General features: G+C 37.0%; 4 protein-coding genes across 5 annotated transcripts in view; 2 read left to right on the plus strand and 2 right to left on the minus strand.

Annotated features, from left to right (window-relative positions):
• LOC134667159 (uncharacterized) overlaps nucleotides 1-18669 on the minus strand; it is a 287834-nt gene that overhangs the window by 2388 nt on the left and 266777 nt on the right. The window contains exons 1-6 of one of the 2 annotated variants that reach the window (XM_063524470.1): nucleotides 8767-9013; nucleotides 8521-8669; nucleotides 7738-7897; nucleotides 4393-4905; nucleotides 3624-3914; nucleotides 664-769 (exon numbers count right to left, since the gene is read on the minus strand). In XM_063524470.1, coding sequence (XP_063380540.1) covers nucleotides 664-769; nucleotides 3624-3914; nucleotides 4393-4905; nucleotides 7738-7897; nucleotides 8521-8669; nucleotides 8767-8815 — 1268 coding nt within the window. In that variant the 5' untranslated portion in view covers nucleotides 8816-9013. Of the gene's footprint in view, nucleotides 1-663; nucleotides 770-3623; nucleotides 3915-4392; nucleotides 4906-7737; nucleotides 7898-8520; nucleotides 8670-8766; nucleotides 9014-18669 lie in introns of those variants that run through there. The other variant, XM_063524471.1, reaches the window with a different exon arrangement.
• LOC134667196 (uncharacterized) lies at nucleotides 9671-15556 on the plus strand. The gene is made up of 2 exons (XM_063524518.1): nucleotides 9671-10191; nucleotides 11762-15556. Exons 1-2 carry the CDS (start codon nucleotides 9856-9858, stop codon nucleotides 12017-12019), a joined length of 594 nt encoding a protein of 197 aa, XP_063380588.1. The 5' UTR covers nucleotides 9671-9855; the 3' UTR covers nucleotides 12020-15556.
• On the minus strand, nucleotides 15591-17068 carry LOC134667194 (UDP-N-acetylglucosamine transferase subunit ALG14 homolog). The gene is made up of 2 exons (XM_063524514.1): nucleotides 16938-17068; nucleotides 15591-16817 (listed from the first exon to the last, which is right to left on the minus strand). Exon 2 carries the CDS (start codon nucleotides 16807-16809, stop codon nucleotides 16168-16170), a length of 642 nt encoding a protein of 213 aa, XP_063380584.1. The 5' UTR covers nucleotides 16810-16817; nucleotides 16938-17068; the 3' UTR covers nucleotides 15591-16167.
• Nucleotides 17406-18669, plus strand: part of LOC134667145 (GPI inositol-deacylase) — a 28255-nt gene continuing 26991 nt past the window's right edge. Inside the window, exons 1-2 of the mRNA XM_063524438.1 lie at nucleotides 17406-17707; nucleotides 17789-17880. Of these exons, the coding sequence (XP_063380508.1) occupies nucleotides 17555-17707; nucleotides 17789-17880 (245 nt within the window). The 5' untranslated portion in view covers nucleotides 17406-17554. The remainder of the gene's footprint in view (nucleotides 17708-17788; nucleotides 17881-18669) is intronic.

Here is an 18669-nt window from a genome sequence, read left to right on the forward strand (position 1 = left end):
TAGATACTTTAGTACTTACAATAAACTCTCGTCTCTGTCTCTCTCTCTGTCTCTTTTTTTCTGCAATATACGGCACAAACGGGGTTTAAAGCTACGATTTTAGACCACACACAAACAAAAGGCTAAAATGGTTTAAGTTATAGGTGAGATTTTGTAAATTCGGATGCCATAATGCAAAATTTGAATCATATAATAAAATTGAATTAATAGGGTGTTTGAGTGACATATCAAATCAGTTTATTTTTTGAAACTATCAAAACGATTAACCACTATGGAGTTTACCTAATGAGTGTAATGAGTCACAGACATGTAACGTCACGGCCAAGTTATCTACTCTTTATAGTTTTGGATTCTGCGTGCGTGAGGTGACATCTTTAGCGGTCAAATGGGTTAAAGCGCATCGCAGAGAGAGGTACAGTTTGGCAAAAAAGAGTAGAATTTAAAAACTAGCAACACTATAGTGTCGTCCCGTTTTCTTATATACATTGGTTTGAAAGGGACGACACTACAGTGTTGCCACTTTTTAATTTCTACTCCTTTTTGCCAAGCTATAACAATATTTAATCGTAGTGTGCACGAAGTGCAGCCGACGCGAGCACTCAAACCTAAGGAAGGACCTTCTATGACAAATTGGTATAGGTAACAGTTCTGTTAGACACTTACTTAGAACGATGCTGGTAGTAAGCAACGCCGAACACCACCAAAATAACGGCGAGCAGACAGAACACGACGGGCACCACAATCACAGACAGCTGCGCGTGTACCAACGCTGTAAAAAAACATTTGACGGTCAAACATTTTTTTTATGATCTCAATCAAACATATGGGATTATATACTCGATATTAAACTTTCGTGAGACATATTTTAAACTGTATAGACGACAACGGTTCAAGCGGGCGGCGCGATCAGTGCACGAGTTGCTGTCGCCGCGAGCGCTCGAGCCTGAGGAAGGACCCCCGACGGGCTCGAAACATGAAACCATCGTCGTCTAAACAGTTTATATGGGAGTAGACACCATTTTGTGAGGCTAAAATATCTATACGTTCGAAACATCAGGCCAAATAATAAATGTTATGTAAGTCCCGATTCAGTTTTATAAATTACTAGCGACCCGCCCCGGCTTCGCACGGGTTAACAAATTACACACGTAAACCTTCTTCAAGAATCACTCTATTGATAGGTGAAATCGTATGAAAATCCGTTCAGTAGTTTTCGAGTTTAACGAACATACAAACACACAAACAGTCAGATGCGGCGGACACACAAACAGACAGACGCGGCGGGGGACTTTCTTTTATAAGGTGTAGTGATGTTTCAACGTGAGTCGTAAGGTCGTAACGTACTAGTACTTACGACTAGCTTGATAGCTTCGGAATATTACTTATGAAATATGACACGATAATCAGTTTTTTCTAAGAGAATGTCAAACTTTACAAGCCGGCAGTGCCGGATTTACCACTAGGCTGAGTAGGCTGAAGCCTAGGGCGGCAGATTTTAGGGGGCGGCAAATTTGGGTCGAATTTTTTTTTATGTGCTATTCAGATAGGGTAGACCAGAATTTATTTGTAGATTTTAAATAACAAGCATAATTTGTCGATTTTGCCGCCCTCTGTCATGTCAAGACCTTTTTGAAGTACGGAATCCTAAAAATGTTCCTAAAATTTTCTCGAAAAAATTTCGCGCTCGCTACGCTCGCGTTTTCTTTTAACTACCTACATTATTTGTGACTTATGACCCATCTGACTACATTGTAAATTTGTGATGGTCGTCGATTCTTGTATCTTCGTGGTATTATGGGTTCCGCTTTTTCCTTTTGAAGTACATAACCCTAAAAATTTACCTACCATTTTCACGAAAAACATGCGCGCTCGCTACGCTCGTTTTTAGCTCGTAGTTTTCGTTTAAGGGGCTACCCGAGGTTTTCATCGATTTTTGACAAGTTTTGAATCGTATCTCCTTTTTTGTACTACAGATAAAATTATAAGACAAACGGTTATCGGTTCTTCAATCTTTTATCTCCGGTTTCTCGCTACGCTCGTTTTTAGCTCGTAGTTTTCTAATTACATTTTATTGTGACCCATCTGACCATATCATTGAATGATAGCACAGAACCTAGTAGAACGCCAGCGGTAATGTCCACGCTATCGGAGCAGCTTCCGCCTACTATACGGCTCATATGCGTCTACCGGATAAAAAGCTAGCGATCCATTTGTATAGCATAGTCTCTCGAGCAGACTCAATGCCAGACCCGACCGAACTCCTTAGCTATATCCAGCCTGGCTGCCAATGCCTCACCTTGATTCTCAATGGCCCAAAACCCAGCGGTACCCACCGGTCACCGATCAGATCAGGCAAATATAAAGAGCTTTCATCGTCATTGAGTGACAAAAACGGCCCATATAAATCTGTATCTAGAATGTGACATTAGTGACGTCATCTTATATGCATTTTAATATGGCTATGGCGTATTGTACTATGAAATTAAACGCCTCTGACAGGAAAGTACTTTAAAAAACCTATAAGCGAGGCGGATAGGGGCGGCAAAATCGGCATAGCCTACGGGCGGCAAATGTCTAAATCCGGCACTGCAAGCCGGTATGATATATAGAACACCATACAATAATATATGACATTTTTGCTTTAAAAATCAAACTTAGGTACCTTTATAAATATTAATTGTAGCCCTAGAAACGTTCCTTCCCATCTCATTTTCAATTATAACGACCACAGTATGCTGGTCGCTATCCAGAAAATATCGGACCAATGGGAACGTATTAACAACGGTCCTGGTCGTGACAGAACACGTTTCGTTCCCAGTTATATTATATTCCCCCTTTTTGTATTGAGCTAATATGTATTATATTATTTAGAACCGTGACTAAATGGATGAATTCATGAAAAATGGCACTCAAATCGAATTCTTAAGTGAATGTCAAAATGTACAGGCTGACATCACGCATCGGCACATAATGATATTATTATTTAAAAATCAAACTCACCTTTATAAATATTAATTGTAGCCCTAGAAACGTTCCTTCCCATCTCATTTTCAATTATAACGACCACGGTATGCTGGTCGCTATCCACAAAATATCGGACCAACGGGAACGTATTAACAACGGTCCTGGTCGTGACAGAACACGTTTCGTCCCCAGTTATATTATATTCCCCTTTTTGTATTGGGCTTATGTATATTATATATTTAGAACCGTGACTAAATGGATGAATTCATGAAATATGGCACACAAATCGAATTCCTAAATGTATGTCAAAATGTACAGGCTGACATGGCAGATCGGCACATAATAATAGATAACTTATTTTTATTTTGACGACCGGTCTGGCCTAGTGGGTAGTGACCCTGCCTATGAAGCCGATGGTCCCGGGTTCGAATCCTGGTAAGGGCATTTATTTGTATGATGATACAGATATTTGTTCCTGAGTCATGGTTGTTTTCTATAAGTATATTTATATTTAAGTATTTATATATCATATATATCGTTGTCTGAGTACCCACAACACAAGCCTTCTTGAGCTTACCGTGGGGCTTAGTCAATTTGTGTAAAAATGTCGTATAATATTTATTTATTTATTTATTTATTTATTTAAAAATAAAACTCACCTTTATAAATATTAATTGTAGCCCTAGAAACGTTCTTTCCCATCTCATTTTCAATTATAACGACCACGGTATGCTGGTCGCTATCCAGAAAATACCGGACCAACGGGAACGTATTGACAACGGTCCTGGTCGTGACAGAACAAGTTTCGTTCCCAGTTATATTATATTCCCCCTTTTTGTATTGGGCGCAGAAGTCGAAGGGGGGTGAGCCGGTGTATTTGACCTCGAGATTTAGGAGGTCTCCGTGCTGTAACCAGTTTCGGCCGGTGATGTTTATTTTGGAGATTGGTTCTGGAAATAGAATTATGGTGGGTTAGCGGGCTTTTCGAAGGTATTGAGGTATTATGTTATAAAGTTTAGGCAAAGACGCTGTGAAGCCCTGTGTACAAGATATAGTACACACATTTATAATTATATTTTTAATTTTTATTGAACCATAGAAGGCCCCATAAGAGAATATTGGAAGGCGTAGGCGGAGGCTACAGTAGTAATTTAAATATTTAAAAATAATTATTTCTTAATGTGTAGTCCGTTCAACTCGCCGGCACTCAGTACTACGGTTACTGACGCTACAGAACCAGTCTAAAATGTGACATCGAGATGCGTAACAAAGGCGCGTTATCGGAGAGCGCACCTACACTGGTTTTTTGAGCGTTGGACTAGCCTGCGTTTTTTTACTGGTAAGTAGCACTTGCGGTTTTACTTAACAATAGGCAAAGGATTAGCCGTCGGGGCCTATTAGAAATCTACAAACTATACTTATGCTTACCTCTAACTTTCAAAGTGGCTTGATAATGTCCATACGTATAATGATCTCCAATAGGCACGACCGTATCGCGACAAATAAAATCTTTCACTGGACTCTTCCTTTTCGCCGCCCGCTTGGTTATATTATGAGCTGGTATCACTTCACCAGGTTTTTCCGTTGTTGTTGTAGTTGTTGTTGTTGTAGTAGTTGTTGTTGTCGTCGTTGTAGTTGTTGTAGTAGTTGTTGTTGTTGTTATTGGCGGTAAAGGATCGTTGTTAGCGACAACTAGCACGTCAATGTTGTGTTCGCTCATAGTATCATGATATGTGTTGTCTAATGACATAGTAGTAGTTTGATCGATATATTTGCAGTCGATGAACCAGTAGGTGATGACTTGGGAAGCGTTGGCCTTGAGGAAGTCCATCTCTGCTTGGGGCAGTTCTATGTAATGGTGGACAGTTTGGTTGACGGCTACGAAGGTGTTTGGGCGGATGGCGTTGTTCTGCTTTAGAACAAGTCCGCCATGTAGGGTGTCTGTAAATGAAATAACTTTTACTTAAAACAATATATTTAAGATATATTTTTAGGTAATTATTTTGATATAGGACCTTTTAATGTAATATGGCTTTTAGACAGTTATAAAATCATTTTAATAAGTCATCTTGTATTTAGCACCACTGCTATACCGTGCGCGGCGCATTATCGTGAATCAATTGACTTAAACAATGATTTTAAATAATAAATATAATATATAATAGCGTTCATTTTGTTTAGAATTTGAATGTTTTTTAGTAAATATTTATTTTCTTCACGTTGGTGTGACGAAAAAAAAAAACATTTTCCGTGCCTAGATGTTTCCACTTTGGAACCACGCTACGGACGTGGTTAATTTGTGAATCTTTCGCTTGCTCAGGTACCTATAACTAGAGATGCAACGGATAGTTGTTTGGCCGGATACCGGATATTCGGCCTGACCATCAGCCAAATATCCGGTATCCGGCCACCGGATATTCGGCCAGCGGAACTACACCTACATTTCGGTTTTTCAGGTGCGCATTCTGCAGGTTTGACCTGTATCCTAGTGAACGTTTGCGCGGACTCATTTCTAGGTTCGAAATGAGTGCGCGTGCAAGTCAATGGAATTATTAAATTGTTTTAAAATAATAAACGTACGATTATGACCGTGTCTGTTTCTTAAATCCAATTTGTTTACTCCGAAATCAAGCAATGTTACTATCAGGTATCCGACAGGATAGTATGTCACTATCCGGCATCCGTACGGATAGTAAAGTAATGGCCGGATACCGGATATAAACCGGATATCCGGTGCAATAACATTAGCACGACGAGTTTAACAACAACTTTGCCCGCTTGCATAACAAAATATAACTAAGTACTTATTATGCGCTTCGTTATGAAAAAGAAATAGGTAATATTGTAAGTGGCATCTTACATTACGGCAATGTAATCAATTTTACGAACAACGTTTGGCCTCGCGTTATTATCATTATTTAATTATCGGCAGGAGAAACCCCAAATGTAAATTTAACTATCATCTGCCTGGAAAGTTGCCTTAACAAGGTCTGTAATTGTATATCCGTCTGACACACTTCGGGAAATACCGATCTTAAGTTATAATACTAAAGGGAAAATATTATATTAAAAGTTAACGGTGGCAAATGGTGCACCCTGCCCGATGTTAAGCAGCCACCGCAGTCTATGGGGGTTTGCAAGTTGTAAGTGCCGACTACGCTTATATTACAAGCTACAAGCAGTTATAAATCAAAACACTTAAAAAGTGAAAATACATTTTCACTTTTTCGGGAAAACTTTGCTAAAATTATTAGGGTAGGCACCATTTGACGTCCTTTTGCGTGCACGACCACAGATAAGATGAAGACTTGAATTTTGACGACCCTAAATAGCCGAAAGCGATAGTGCCATACATTAGGAAGGGATAGCATAATTCGACCCTGAATCGCTCTCAAACTTCGGTTTTGTAGGAAGTATCCTTTCTGTACAGTAGTACTATTATTTATTTAATGGCAGTGTTCCTTGAAAATCTAACAAGAGTAGGTATAATTCAGGCCTTAAACATATTGACAGATGATTTATGCAGCGTCTGTAAGCGAGGAACAACGTCTCTCGTGGCTGTATAAGCCAATGCGGGACCGGCATTTGCGACCGCATTCATGGCAGCTGAAGCAGGGAGCCATGTCGGCATTATAAGGTGGATTGTGCGTTTTTGGGCAAGGTCTTGGAACCATGCGTTGTCGTCGACCTTTCACGATGGTACCCCTTCGATCTAACGCGAGCTCCTCCCAAAAGTAGGTATACAAGTTTATTATAGTATAGTAAATACATTGAAAGTTGTAAATAGAATGTCACTTGATAGGTTAACACTGATAACAGCAATCGTGCGTGCAATTTGAACTGACTCATTTATGTATGACGCAAGTTGTGTTATATTGTTTATTATATTTAAACCAATGTAAACACACATGTGGAATTGTATAAAATACAAATAACTCGTCGATAGGGTACTGTAACAGTAAAGTTTATGTAGTATTTTATTTTCTTTGAACCTTTATCAACTCAATGATATCCTTAAAAAGGGAGATAACAATTTTCCATCTCTTTCTTTTAGGCATTCGGCAAATACTGAATAGGCGTTTTTTTATTTCTGTATCCAGAATTAGATATCTTAATATAAATCGTTATTAAACGGTTTTTACTAAGTAGCAATGGATTGCTGATTTCATAGTTTTAACTTATTTTTTATGAGGCTTTCGAATGATGATAATAATTCCTATTTTATTGCAGGATGGTACATGTGTCATACCATTTTTGAATCTGCATAACATGCTCAATAGCTTGACGTTATTTGCTTATTACTTTTCTAGTATTTTTTTTTCACGACAGGTGGTCAAAGTCGAAATTAATGTTTCGCCGTGAATTAAATTCAAGATTAAACCAGTACTTTTTTGCATTTTACATTGTTTATTGATAAAATACCTATTCTGTTGTCTTAATTAACTATTCATGATACCATACACATAAAAAAAAATTAACTTCAAGACCTTTCCGACTGCACACTGGCACTAACAATGTTAAAAATGGTCAAAATTGACGAAAAACCTTATTTTGGCAATAACTCGAAAACCTTGCCACTTTTACGGGGGTCATGTTAAGTTGGTTTGGGTCCTCTTGGCCTGGTCTACCTCCAGTGTCACTGTGACGTGTCACTTATGGGACACCCTGTATATCGGAGCAACTAAAAATATCTAAACTTGCACTCTAACACCTTGACAATAGAGGCGTATTCAGATATAAATATAATAATGTTGAATAAAAAAAATCATTTACCTGTAAGTGTAAAGTCATTGCTCGCTCTAGCAATCTCAATGTACAAGTTGATGATATTGTAGAGCCTCTTCACATGGACTTCCGCAGTGTACTGGCGAGCAACATACAGATTCCGTTTATACTCAACGGTCCAGTTTACGACACCAGTTATGGACATGAACTGTAACAAGCAAACGAATTGAATACTATGTACAGTCAGCAGCAGAAGTTGCTAAGCGAGCAAAAATAAACGTTCAAAATCACCTTGACATACTCTTATTCAGATCATTTTGAACACCTCGCCCGCTTAGTAAATTCTGCTGCTGACTGAGCTGAGCGCTGTTTGGCTCAGCATTGCTCCAAGCAATTATTAGGGTTGACTAACACAACTTGACATCCCTTTGCGTGCATGAGCACAGATAAGATAATGACTTGAATTTTGACAACCTTAAATAGCCGAAAGGGACAGCATGATTTGTCCCTGAATCATTGTCAAAATTTGGATTAGAAAGTGTTTATCTAATTATGGAATATAATACATTGCTTACTAGATAAATGAGAAGTCCCTAGGACAGTTAAAAATTGCCACGAGAATTCTGGATTCTGCTCATGAGCTATACATTAGGTACAAATAGAAATATCCTTAACTGTCACTGACTTAATTAAACTACATACTTCTTTTATGTATAGTCAGCTTCAAAGACATCTGCATAGAAGTCTATTTAAGGGGGAGGTATCTTTGCATCTGACTGCGTTGAGACTTTTTGAGCTAAACATGAAGATTCACTGACAACTACAACTCACCTCAGCATCGTTAGTGTAACCGCTGCTGTCCATAAACACATACTTCAGGTTTTCCCCTATACAACCCTGCGACAAGGTGGCCGTGAATGTGATGTTAGATCCACGTACGGCCGGCCCATTATTCGATAAGGACACCTTGCACGGGGCAACTAAAAAATAATCATATGATTAATAGTTTCAATATAATCACGAATATTAACCTCTAAATAACAATATACGAACATAACATAAAGAATAGTGTCATACCCGTGTTAACGAAGATAACTAAACAAAACAACAGGACGGTGCGAGCCATGTTGACGAAACTCCACTAATATACGAGTACTTCGGGACATGAAAGTTAATAGCACGGTGATTGTATCACTCTTTTTCAAACCATTTGCAACTTGATATTTGGAAAAACAATGAAAATTACAAAATATATTTACGACTAGTAGCGAAGCAAATTTAGTTTGTCTGCGTTGTCTTGTCTTATCTTCTCTTTCTGTCAACAGAAAGTCGAGCTGTCAAACGTAATGAAACGCAAGACAATTTTATGAAATAGGCACCAGTCTATTTAAGGCCTATGTAATCTTTAATCGTATAATCGAGTTCGTAGAATCGAATTATTTAAAAAATTAAGGACTGTACAGATGGAACAATTTGCGATGTCAGAGGGGTTACCGCAAAAACCGACATTCGCAAATTGCGGGGATCTTACTCTTTTACTCCAATGAAGGCGTAATTAGAGTGACAGAGAAAAATGCCCGCAATTTGCGAACTTCGATTTTTGCGGTTATAGCCCAGTTTTGTTTATCGGATGTTTATAAAGATTACAGGGCTTTATAATGGCTGCAAAGTTGCAAACTGTGTTAAAAGTTAAAAGGAAGAAACCCCCAATATGTTTTCAGACTTGGTTCTGCTGAGATAGACAGAGAAATTTAAAGTATCCAGCAGCCAGGAAGATTTAATAACGCCTCCGAGGAGTCCGAGGGCTTAGCGCAAGCTTACCACGAACATAGAAAATTAAAAATCAGTGTGGAGGGGTCTTAATAAAGCTGTTTCGGTCATAAGTACAATCATGACATCGATTAACTTGTAAACGTTTATACCTGTGATCATTCGATTCGAGTCGATATAATCGTTATATTATACCTTCTAACCTGTTTGCTTTGATATGTGCGATCGAGAAGTGATTGACTAGCAAGTTAGCAACGTTTCTGTTATTGTTTGCACTTTCATATTCCTGTTATTCCATGGTCCAGTTACTTAGAAATATTGCTTATTATATTTATATAAGAATGAAACTGTGAAGTGCACTATATTGCTTGGGTGATATATGAGATTTCTCTTAAAATGGCTACCGTATTCGATAGTCCATTTATCAGACAACGTTTACATCGGTTACGGCATAGAGACTTCGATTTAGATGAAGAGCAGAGGTTCGGCAGATGCGACTGCACCAGTTATTCGTATTTCGTGCTTTCTATGGTCCTTTTTTCTGTCGGAACAGTTATAACAGTCCTTGCCTTGGGAGACGCCGATGGTTACATCTTGAGTAACTTAGGACACATGTGGCTAGTGGGACCAATATTTATATGTTCTGGAATGATGGTAGCCGTGAAGAGTATGTTATATCTGAGGAGAAAAAGTGTAATACAAATGCTGCTTCACCAACGTGCAATCATTAGGGTAAGTGCTAACAGTAATACAAATTTGAATGTTTGTATTCTATAGGTCAGCTGGGGTGCGTGACGTACCTAGGTGGCATTTCAAATTAATTGCAGGCCATAAAACTTGAACCGTGATTCAAATTGTGCAGTGTTAATAGTTATGTATAGCATAATAGCTATCTTTGCACTTTAAAGTTACCTACCTAAAGAGTTAAAATAGAAGTAATGGTGTTGTTGTTTTGATGCTATTAGCTCCATGTTATAAGTACAAACAACTCATTAGCACCACTCATTTGAGAACAAGTCGTTAATTGTTGTATTTAAGCAGGTTTGAAAAGCACACACATACAAAAGGTAAAGACTGATGAGGCCTAAGGCTTAACTCATTAATGCGGCATGGATACATGGTCCATTTTGTTTAGGATGGCTCAACACCAACCACCATACACCAAAAGTGTAGGTAAATAAAAATTAGACAATTTTTATTATAATTATGTCCTCTAGCTGCCCACGTTGCCAAAATAAATGCTATTTTGATTTGTCAAAATAGAGCTTCAAAATAGGATGGAATGAGAGACATTTTTATAGGACTCTTCGCGGCTAGAGAATGAATCTGGGCTAAAGGAAACATTGCATAAGGAACTAAAAACATGAGTTAAACGGTAAAATGAAATAGATGCACCGGATCCGGCCACTATCCGGTATCTGGCCTTCTTCTTCTGTCGGTCCCTCAATACTGAGGATCGTGACATCATATCCTTCTGTTGAAGACCAGGTTCCTCCATAGGGTTCTATTCCCCGCCTGTGCTGTAATTTGAGCACACCATTTAGCAGGAGGAGGAGGAGGAGGTGGTATCCGGCCATTATTTTACTCTCCGGCCGGATACCGGATAACTAGTAACATTGCTTGATTTCGGAGTAAACCAATTGGATTTAAGAAGCAGACTAGGTCACATAATCGTACTTGTTTATTATTTTAAAACAATTTAATCATTCCACTGACTTGCACGCGCCCGAACGTTTACTAGGAAACAGGTCAAACCTGCAGAATGCGCACCTGAAAAACCGAAATGTAGGTATAGTTCCGCTGGCCGATATTCGGTGGCCGGATACCGGATATCCGGCCGATGTTTAGGCCGAATATCCGGTATCTGGCCAAACAACTGTCCGTTACATCTCTATTAAATATTGAGGCATTCCACAAAAAAGGTGTACTTCATCGGGGATGTAATGAGGATGGCAGCTACCTTAATAACCTGCAGATATATACTGTTTGAATTTACAACTAAGTTATCTTATCAAAAATAATCATGCTAAATATCAACTCCTTAGCTTTATCAGAAGTGTTAAAAATATTGTGTCACACACCTGATCCTTTTCTGGAATGACCCCTGTAACTTTACTCTAGCTCGTTGTGAGTTTAACACATTCAGCTCCAAGAACCCGACTGTCGGGTACACTGTTCGTAGCGACTACGCGCTCCATACGGCGAAACCGTCCGAGCGTAACCCGCACTTAGTGGCAATGAATGTGTAACATTTTTACTGGACAGAAATATGTTCATTTCTTCTTTTCTTTCACTATTCCAGGACATGGCAGCCGTTCAAGCTGAACAATCGTACAGCGGTCAGGTCCCTAGAACAGCATCCAGCGCCACCCTACCTCCGTCCTACGACGCCTTAATATCAAGCACTGCTCCGAGTAAACCGCAACCATCGAGCTCTGAACCTCCTCCGCCTACTTATGACGAAGCAATGTGTCTCATTGATGATGGGAAAATAGCGGAACGAAATGATGAAGCTAAGGAGGAGACTAGCAATCAAACTAATGACAGCGCCAAACCATGAGGCAGGCTTGCATTTGTAATATTTCTTACTTCTAGCAGAGACTAGTTAGCTAATGACTGCTTTTTCCATACATTTTCCATTACCCTTAATTTTACAGTGTTAAAGGACCCTCTTATTGCATTATATCTAAGATTCGTTCTTTTTGATTCTTAAGGTTTACATTTGTTAACTTGACTTATTTGTGCAAAATTAAGGTTTAATTTCTCACTGAACTTTCTGCATGCTGCATCCATACTGCAGTTAATGCGGAGCATTACTGTATGATATGGTAACATTCAGGTAACATAATACCTAGTTACTTGCTGTTGCACAGTGTTGCTCCAAATGTTAACTGCAGTATGGCTCCGCCTTTAGTCTAACATCACTGAAGTATTGTATTTTGTCTGGAAATCAGTTGTCTTTACTATATACATCTCTGCATCTAGTTGTTTAAGGTTAACTTAATCTCCTTGTATGTACTTATTTACATGCATGTATATACATTGGTTAATTAGTATTCTCTATTGTGCCTAATATTGAATTACCTAGTGGTACTGCTAACTTTTATACAGTGACGAAAATTTATAGAAATATTGTATTTAATTGGGAATAAGTTTGCATAAATATAGAAGTCTATTTTGCAAGTTCATGTGAAATGACTTGTTGAAGTGTAGTCTTGGCCTAGTATTTAACCCTTTACCAGGCTGACAGTTTAAAAAAAGGCAATTGAATGCCAGTCTTACTCATCGAAAATAGACCACATGTTTGAAGTGCCGTATGTGGGAAATATATATCCCTTAGCCTGGTAAAGAGTTAAAGGCTGATGGGCTAAACTTCTTTCTTGTAGACTACAAAGTCTATATATATCTTAGAAGACAGAAATTTAGCCTTCACCTTTGAGTTTGAAATGGGTAGGATAAATTAAAAATCCGGAAATATAATGTGCGATGTTTTGGCTGGCATAAATCATAAATTTATAGGCTTTTAACAATTGAATTTCTCTAACATGGAATGTTATTAACTTACGTATAAGTTACGTTAGATGAACTTGCAAAATAGGTCATTGCCAACAATGCCATATGTTTACTTTAATCTTATCTCTATGCCTGCAACATACTTGGCTGTTGTTTGCAAATATGGTTGACAGTTTCATTTGCGATATTAAAGAAAGAGATGCAAGATTAAGTATTAAATGCAATATTTATGACCCAATGATCAAATGTAAGAACATTTTCTTCCAGTGTGGATGGGACGTTATTTGTTAAACTTTGTCATAGGTTCCCAAATTAGCAACATGGTGTATTCCCATTTTTTCCTGCCCCATGGGATGAGAAGTATGAGGTGGGGACAGTTGAGAATTTACTTGCATCTTTATTACTAAAGTGTGTTTTTTATTCAATTAAACTATTTAGTATTATTTACTATTTACATTTAATACATATTTTAAACCTTTTTAAGGCATAAGGGTATCAGAAAGTATGCATCACTTTGAGACAGTTCAAATTCATGTGGGAAATATATTCCCTCTGCTTTATGAAGGCTTAAACAGTTTAACTGAATTAAAAACATCCATTTGGTGATACAGATCTAGCTAAGGCATGAAAAAATATGATTGTGCACTCCCATTTTGTTTCCAATGGGGTTGGATGGGAATATTTTTTTCTCAGTTCAAGTCTTGTGGCTAATTGGCCATGGGAATAGAGACAAGTGGGAATAATTACACCACAAAGATGACATTTCCCTTTTTGATCTGTGTGATATGATTCAGGAAATGAGATCTTTGAAGACTGATGCATTTACATAATGACTTTTGCCGATTTTACTGAACAACACATTGATTGGATATTACTTTAGATTGTTGATCTGAGATCATGATATTATGTATACAGAGTGGACTGGAATAACCTGACATATTTTAGCAGTCTATTTTTGACTACCTATCTTAAACCAATGCCATTACAAATATCTATAAAACTTCAAACCTAGTTCAGTCAAAATTAAATTACGTATTCTATTATTTATACCATTTTATTAGATACAAACAGACAAAACAATTTTACTAAAGGAAGTAAAAAAAATGTGTTATGTTTGAAAAAAAAAACAGATTTGGTTCATTTTTTTTACACTACACTTTTATATTTAGGAATTTTTATGTTATGTCTACTATCAGGATCTAAAGAGCTCGTGATTCTGAGTAGAAATATTACAAACATTCTAAAATCTGAAAGAAAGTGTAGTGTACAACTTGAAATAAAATGGCCTAAATAACACAAATATCATTGACCGTCTGTTTTTTGTTATTAATGTTATCATCATTGTATTATACTGATTATCATTGTGACGTCATTATTCTTGTCACTATTATCTTGATAATGATTTATTTCGCTGGATTTATTTTATTGTTGAAATGTTGACCATCTCTTAGGAGTGAATTTTGATACTGGTAATGATAACTGTAATTTTTTTTTACATTTTGTGACGAGATTGACGTTTTTAACTTTAAACGCTAAGCCAATTTTTGACTTCATTAATCTCAGGAATTATTATCTGTGGGTTATTCCTGTTCATAGTGTATAATATAAATAAAATGTATGTATAAAATTGATATTTTTAAGCTTAATATTTCCTTTAATATAGGATTACTTATTGCTATCAGGGTTTTTCCTACCTTTGTTAAAAAAAATCCATTGTAAAATTGAAGTACTTAAACATTAAGCAACAAAAAACTTTGCCTATTATGTGCCTAAATTTATATTTAAAATTAGTGTCATTGTTAAGGCATTATCATTGGTGGTAAGAATTAGATAATAGCTGAATTTTGACTCGTATAATAGAATTACATTATTCTAGGAGGGGAAAGTTGGTTTTATGGGCTTCAAAACGAGTTTAGCAATATCTATTCTAAAGCTCTAGCTGGCTGCAATCCTTTGTCATTGTAAAGTCAAGGTATTAAATATAGACAAAAATATGTGTGCATTACCTTAATATATGGGCAATAATAATGGTTCGTGTACTCGTGTATATATATTTTTGGCACTTTATCCGTGTAGATATTGAATATCTTGACTGAACAGTCGCCAACACGAGTGTCTTTACTAAACAGAGTGCTCAAAAATATCTGAATATGATACATCTTTTTTACAGTCTAGTTCAGATATTTCAGAGAACCTTGTTTGCTCAAATTTTATTGTCATTATCAAAATGGTGCCTTGATAATATAATTTTGTACTTATCTCTGAAAGTTTTCAATGTTTAGGGCCACCTCACACTAGCGTCTCCCGAGCGTCGACGTCTGTTCAAATCTATGGCTGCTGCTCGACGCAACGTTGGCGCAACTGCGCAGTAACGTCATTTTCAATAGCGCTAATTAGACGCGGACGCTTAAAAGACGCTAGTGTGGGGGTGGGGTGGCCCTTAAAACTATATAGGCAAGGAAATTAATCTCTTGTTGCGTGTCTAGTCGAGCCAGCAAAACTTAATGCATCAAAACAAGGAGAAATAGTATGATCTCTCCAGGACTATGTATTACACAAAAAATATACACATTTTTCATGGGTTTTTCAGACTTTTATTTCAACTGATTCATTTATGCCACCTTTAGGCCTTTATTGTTTTAATTGTATAAAGGGAGTTAACAGGATGACTATCTAATTATATCAACAAATAACAAGGTAATTTGCTTAAATATAAACTTTATTGTTCAAACAAGAAGGTTAAGATTGTAGTGCAAGCAATTTGTTCATTTCGAATAATACAAAACACTATACAGGTCGTTTGGTACATCATTTGCCAAATTAAAATGGCAGATAGGTTGAATCATTTGCTATCTTCTCATGTCTAGAAAAACAAAATTGGCCCTGGTTTTTTTTACTACTATGCAAGTAAAAATTTGAAATTTACAAAAAATCTGGCATAGAAGTGAAAAAAAATGTGCACCAAATTAAAAATTTTAGGCCTGAGAATATAGCAAATGATTCAACCTATCTGCCGTTTTAATTTGGCAAATGATGTACCAAACAGCCTGTGCAACTCTTCAGCCTGGCTGATATTTCAAAAATGACAGTCAAATGTCAGTCCTCATCTAAAATAGGACACACATTTGAAGTGCCATATGTGGGAAATATATATCCCTTAGCCAGGTAAAGGGTTAAAGAGGTTCAGCATATTATTCATGTCAGCCTTCCAAAATATTTAGCTCTAGGGGACACATCTCGTAACGAAGGCCATTGAACAACCATTACATCTGCAAAATATTGTAAAATCTTGCCTGACAATGACAAGGTTCTTACTCTACAAATGCTTTCTACAAACACTATCCTACAGTCCAATAAAAACATACAGCGTAACATAAAAGCAACTATACAAATAGGTATACATGTACCGGGGCCGTTACAAAAAATAACATCTGGTTTGAATGTATACACAACTGGAACTGTATGTAAAGTAGCATACAGAGTACTGAATACAGACGTAATATATGACTGCCTCACATTCCTACTTCTGGGTATTTTACTAATAGTGTAATTAGTACCTTTCTCAATTGATTTATGTATTCTTATTTCACTACTAGTGTCGTTGTCAGCAATTATGTACAAGCGATCTTGATATTTATGTAAATCTAGCTTTTTTGAGAGCCGAAGCATTTCTGTTGTGTGTCCACCAGATCCAATGCACAGAATGGTACGTAAAGATGCATGTTTTTCTAAGTGACAATTTGAAGAAATTATCTGTATAATCAAATAAAGTGCTCTTGAAACGATGAATATGGCCACTGCGGCTGGTATAGCTAATCCCAGATACATGACTTCCATGTCCAAATCTGGAATGCATAATGTTACTTACAAAACCAATATCGAACACTTCTATTTTAGTACATAGTTTGTTACAGAAAATTGAGGAAAGTGCCCTACATTCAAGTCCATAACAGGAAGTTACTTACATTAAATAACAGAACGCATTCAGTTTAAGTAAGGTCACCTTGTTTGAATGAGATAATATCGTTTTATTGTTGTTTTGATCAAGGGGATCAAGGTATGCCTTAGGTATGCAACAATATAAAGTAAGGTTATGTTATGAATTTGTGATGTGTCACTGTCACTGTCAGTTCTACAGACTGTGCGACAACAGAATGTCATGCGATTTTACATAATTACCGGCTAAGTAGGAGTAACCGAATTCAATCGATGGTCCAAATGCCGCAATGTATTGCAAATCTCATACGATCACGATGACGTTTGTAGAAAAAATAAAATTATAAATATCAAAAATATAACCAGAACTGTTCCAGACACACGATAGTATGTAACATCATCTAACGAATGACGTGTGAGTGAGCAACTGTGGAGGGAGAACTCAAACAAACATGAAACAATTTGACAGTCGATCGGTGTTTTTTCGGTTGGGCGGTCGACAGTCGTCGAGCTTGCTGAGATAAAAATAAAATGTTTCAAAGTCTCCAGTCACATATTTGCGTTTGCAAACACTTCATTTAAATAAAAATAAATATATTTAAAGATTTAAGCTCTCGTTTGTAGACGTGTATTTTATTAATTCAAAATGAAGCTGTTACCAATAATTACTTCGAGTATTTACCAAATAATTGCACTGATTTTCTTTATTGCATTTCTTTTGGGTGTGTTAAATATTCATTTTAGTGACAAAAAGAATTACTGCGAAATGACTTACATGTATGAATATCCTCAATTTGTGGTAAGATATAGGTTTATAAGATAAGTGTCATTATTTTGCGTTGCTGTTTCCCGGGTGTATTGATTTCTTTGTTTGTTTTAGAAAATAACTTTGGATGAAAATAAAGAGTTTCCGCAATATGGTCTCTACGCTTACAGTGAGGGGAGATATACGGAACGCGCTAGAAAAATGTGGTAAATATTAGTTATAGTTTAGTGAGAAGTAAGTTGGACTAATAGGGCAAGCAATAAGAAGTTATAGAGGGAAATGCTAGGAACACAATTTTTGACTCCGTAGCTTTGTTTGGACTAGTTACGAGGTGAACATATCAAAAGTCCCCGGCCGTAGCCCCGGTGCTGGGGGGTAGAGGGGTGATACCAAACATGGCCTAACAGCTTCACTGATGTAGATATCAAGATAAAATTAAAATCCCTAAATAAACTTTCAAGAGCGGGTATCTCAAAAACTATTCAAGATATCGAAAAACTTGACTGGATAAAACTTGTAACTTATTTTATCAGCTTTCGGTTTGTCTTGGTAGTCATGTCGCTAAGACGCAAAGTTTCCAAGATATCAATGAAAAACTGAAAAATTCGACCTTCTTACCCCCCTCTACCCCCCAGCACCGGGGCTACAACCGGGGACTTTTGATATGTTCACCTCCTAACTAGTCCAAACAAAGTTACGGAGTCAAAAATTGTGTTCCAAGCATTTCCCTCTACAATGTTTTTTGAGCATTCATTTACTGACCTATAAGGCAATTTTTTTATTACTTGAAAGAAAGGGATGATCACATACGTACATTCAGTAGGTACAGTCACTTGCAATAATATGTTACTCTCCAAAGGCCGCAAAAATATGTGATACTCTTCTGACTCTACAAATAAGATTGTGTCAGATATTTTTGCAGCCTTTGTTGTGTCAAATATTATTGCAGGTGACTGTACTTTGCTACGGTATATAGGTATGTGCTTGACAGATGC

Source organism: Cydia fagiglandana, chromosome 9, assembly GCF_963556715.1.
Source record: "Cydia fagiglandana chromosome 9, ilCydFagi1.1, whole genome shotgun sequence".
NCBI lineage: Eukaryota > Metazoa > Arthropoda > Insecta > Lepidoptera > Tortricidae > Cydia > Cydia fagiglandana.

What these genes read in the sequence shown, in the direction of transcription:
- LOC134667196 (XM_063524518.1), top strand. Translation starts at nt 9,856, where the DNA reads ATGGCTACCGTATTCGATAGTCCATTTATCAGACAACGTTTACATCGG. An exon ending in ACCAACGTGCAATCATTAGG is followed by an intron (nt 10,192 to 11,761) that starts GTAAGTGCTAAC and finishes TCACTATTCCAG; the next exon opens with GACATGGCAGCCGTTCAAGC.
- LOC134667194 (XM_063524514.1), bottom strand. Translation starts at nt 16,809, where the DNA reads ATGGAAGTCATGTATCTGGGATTAGCTATACCAGCCGCAGTGGCCATA.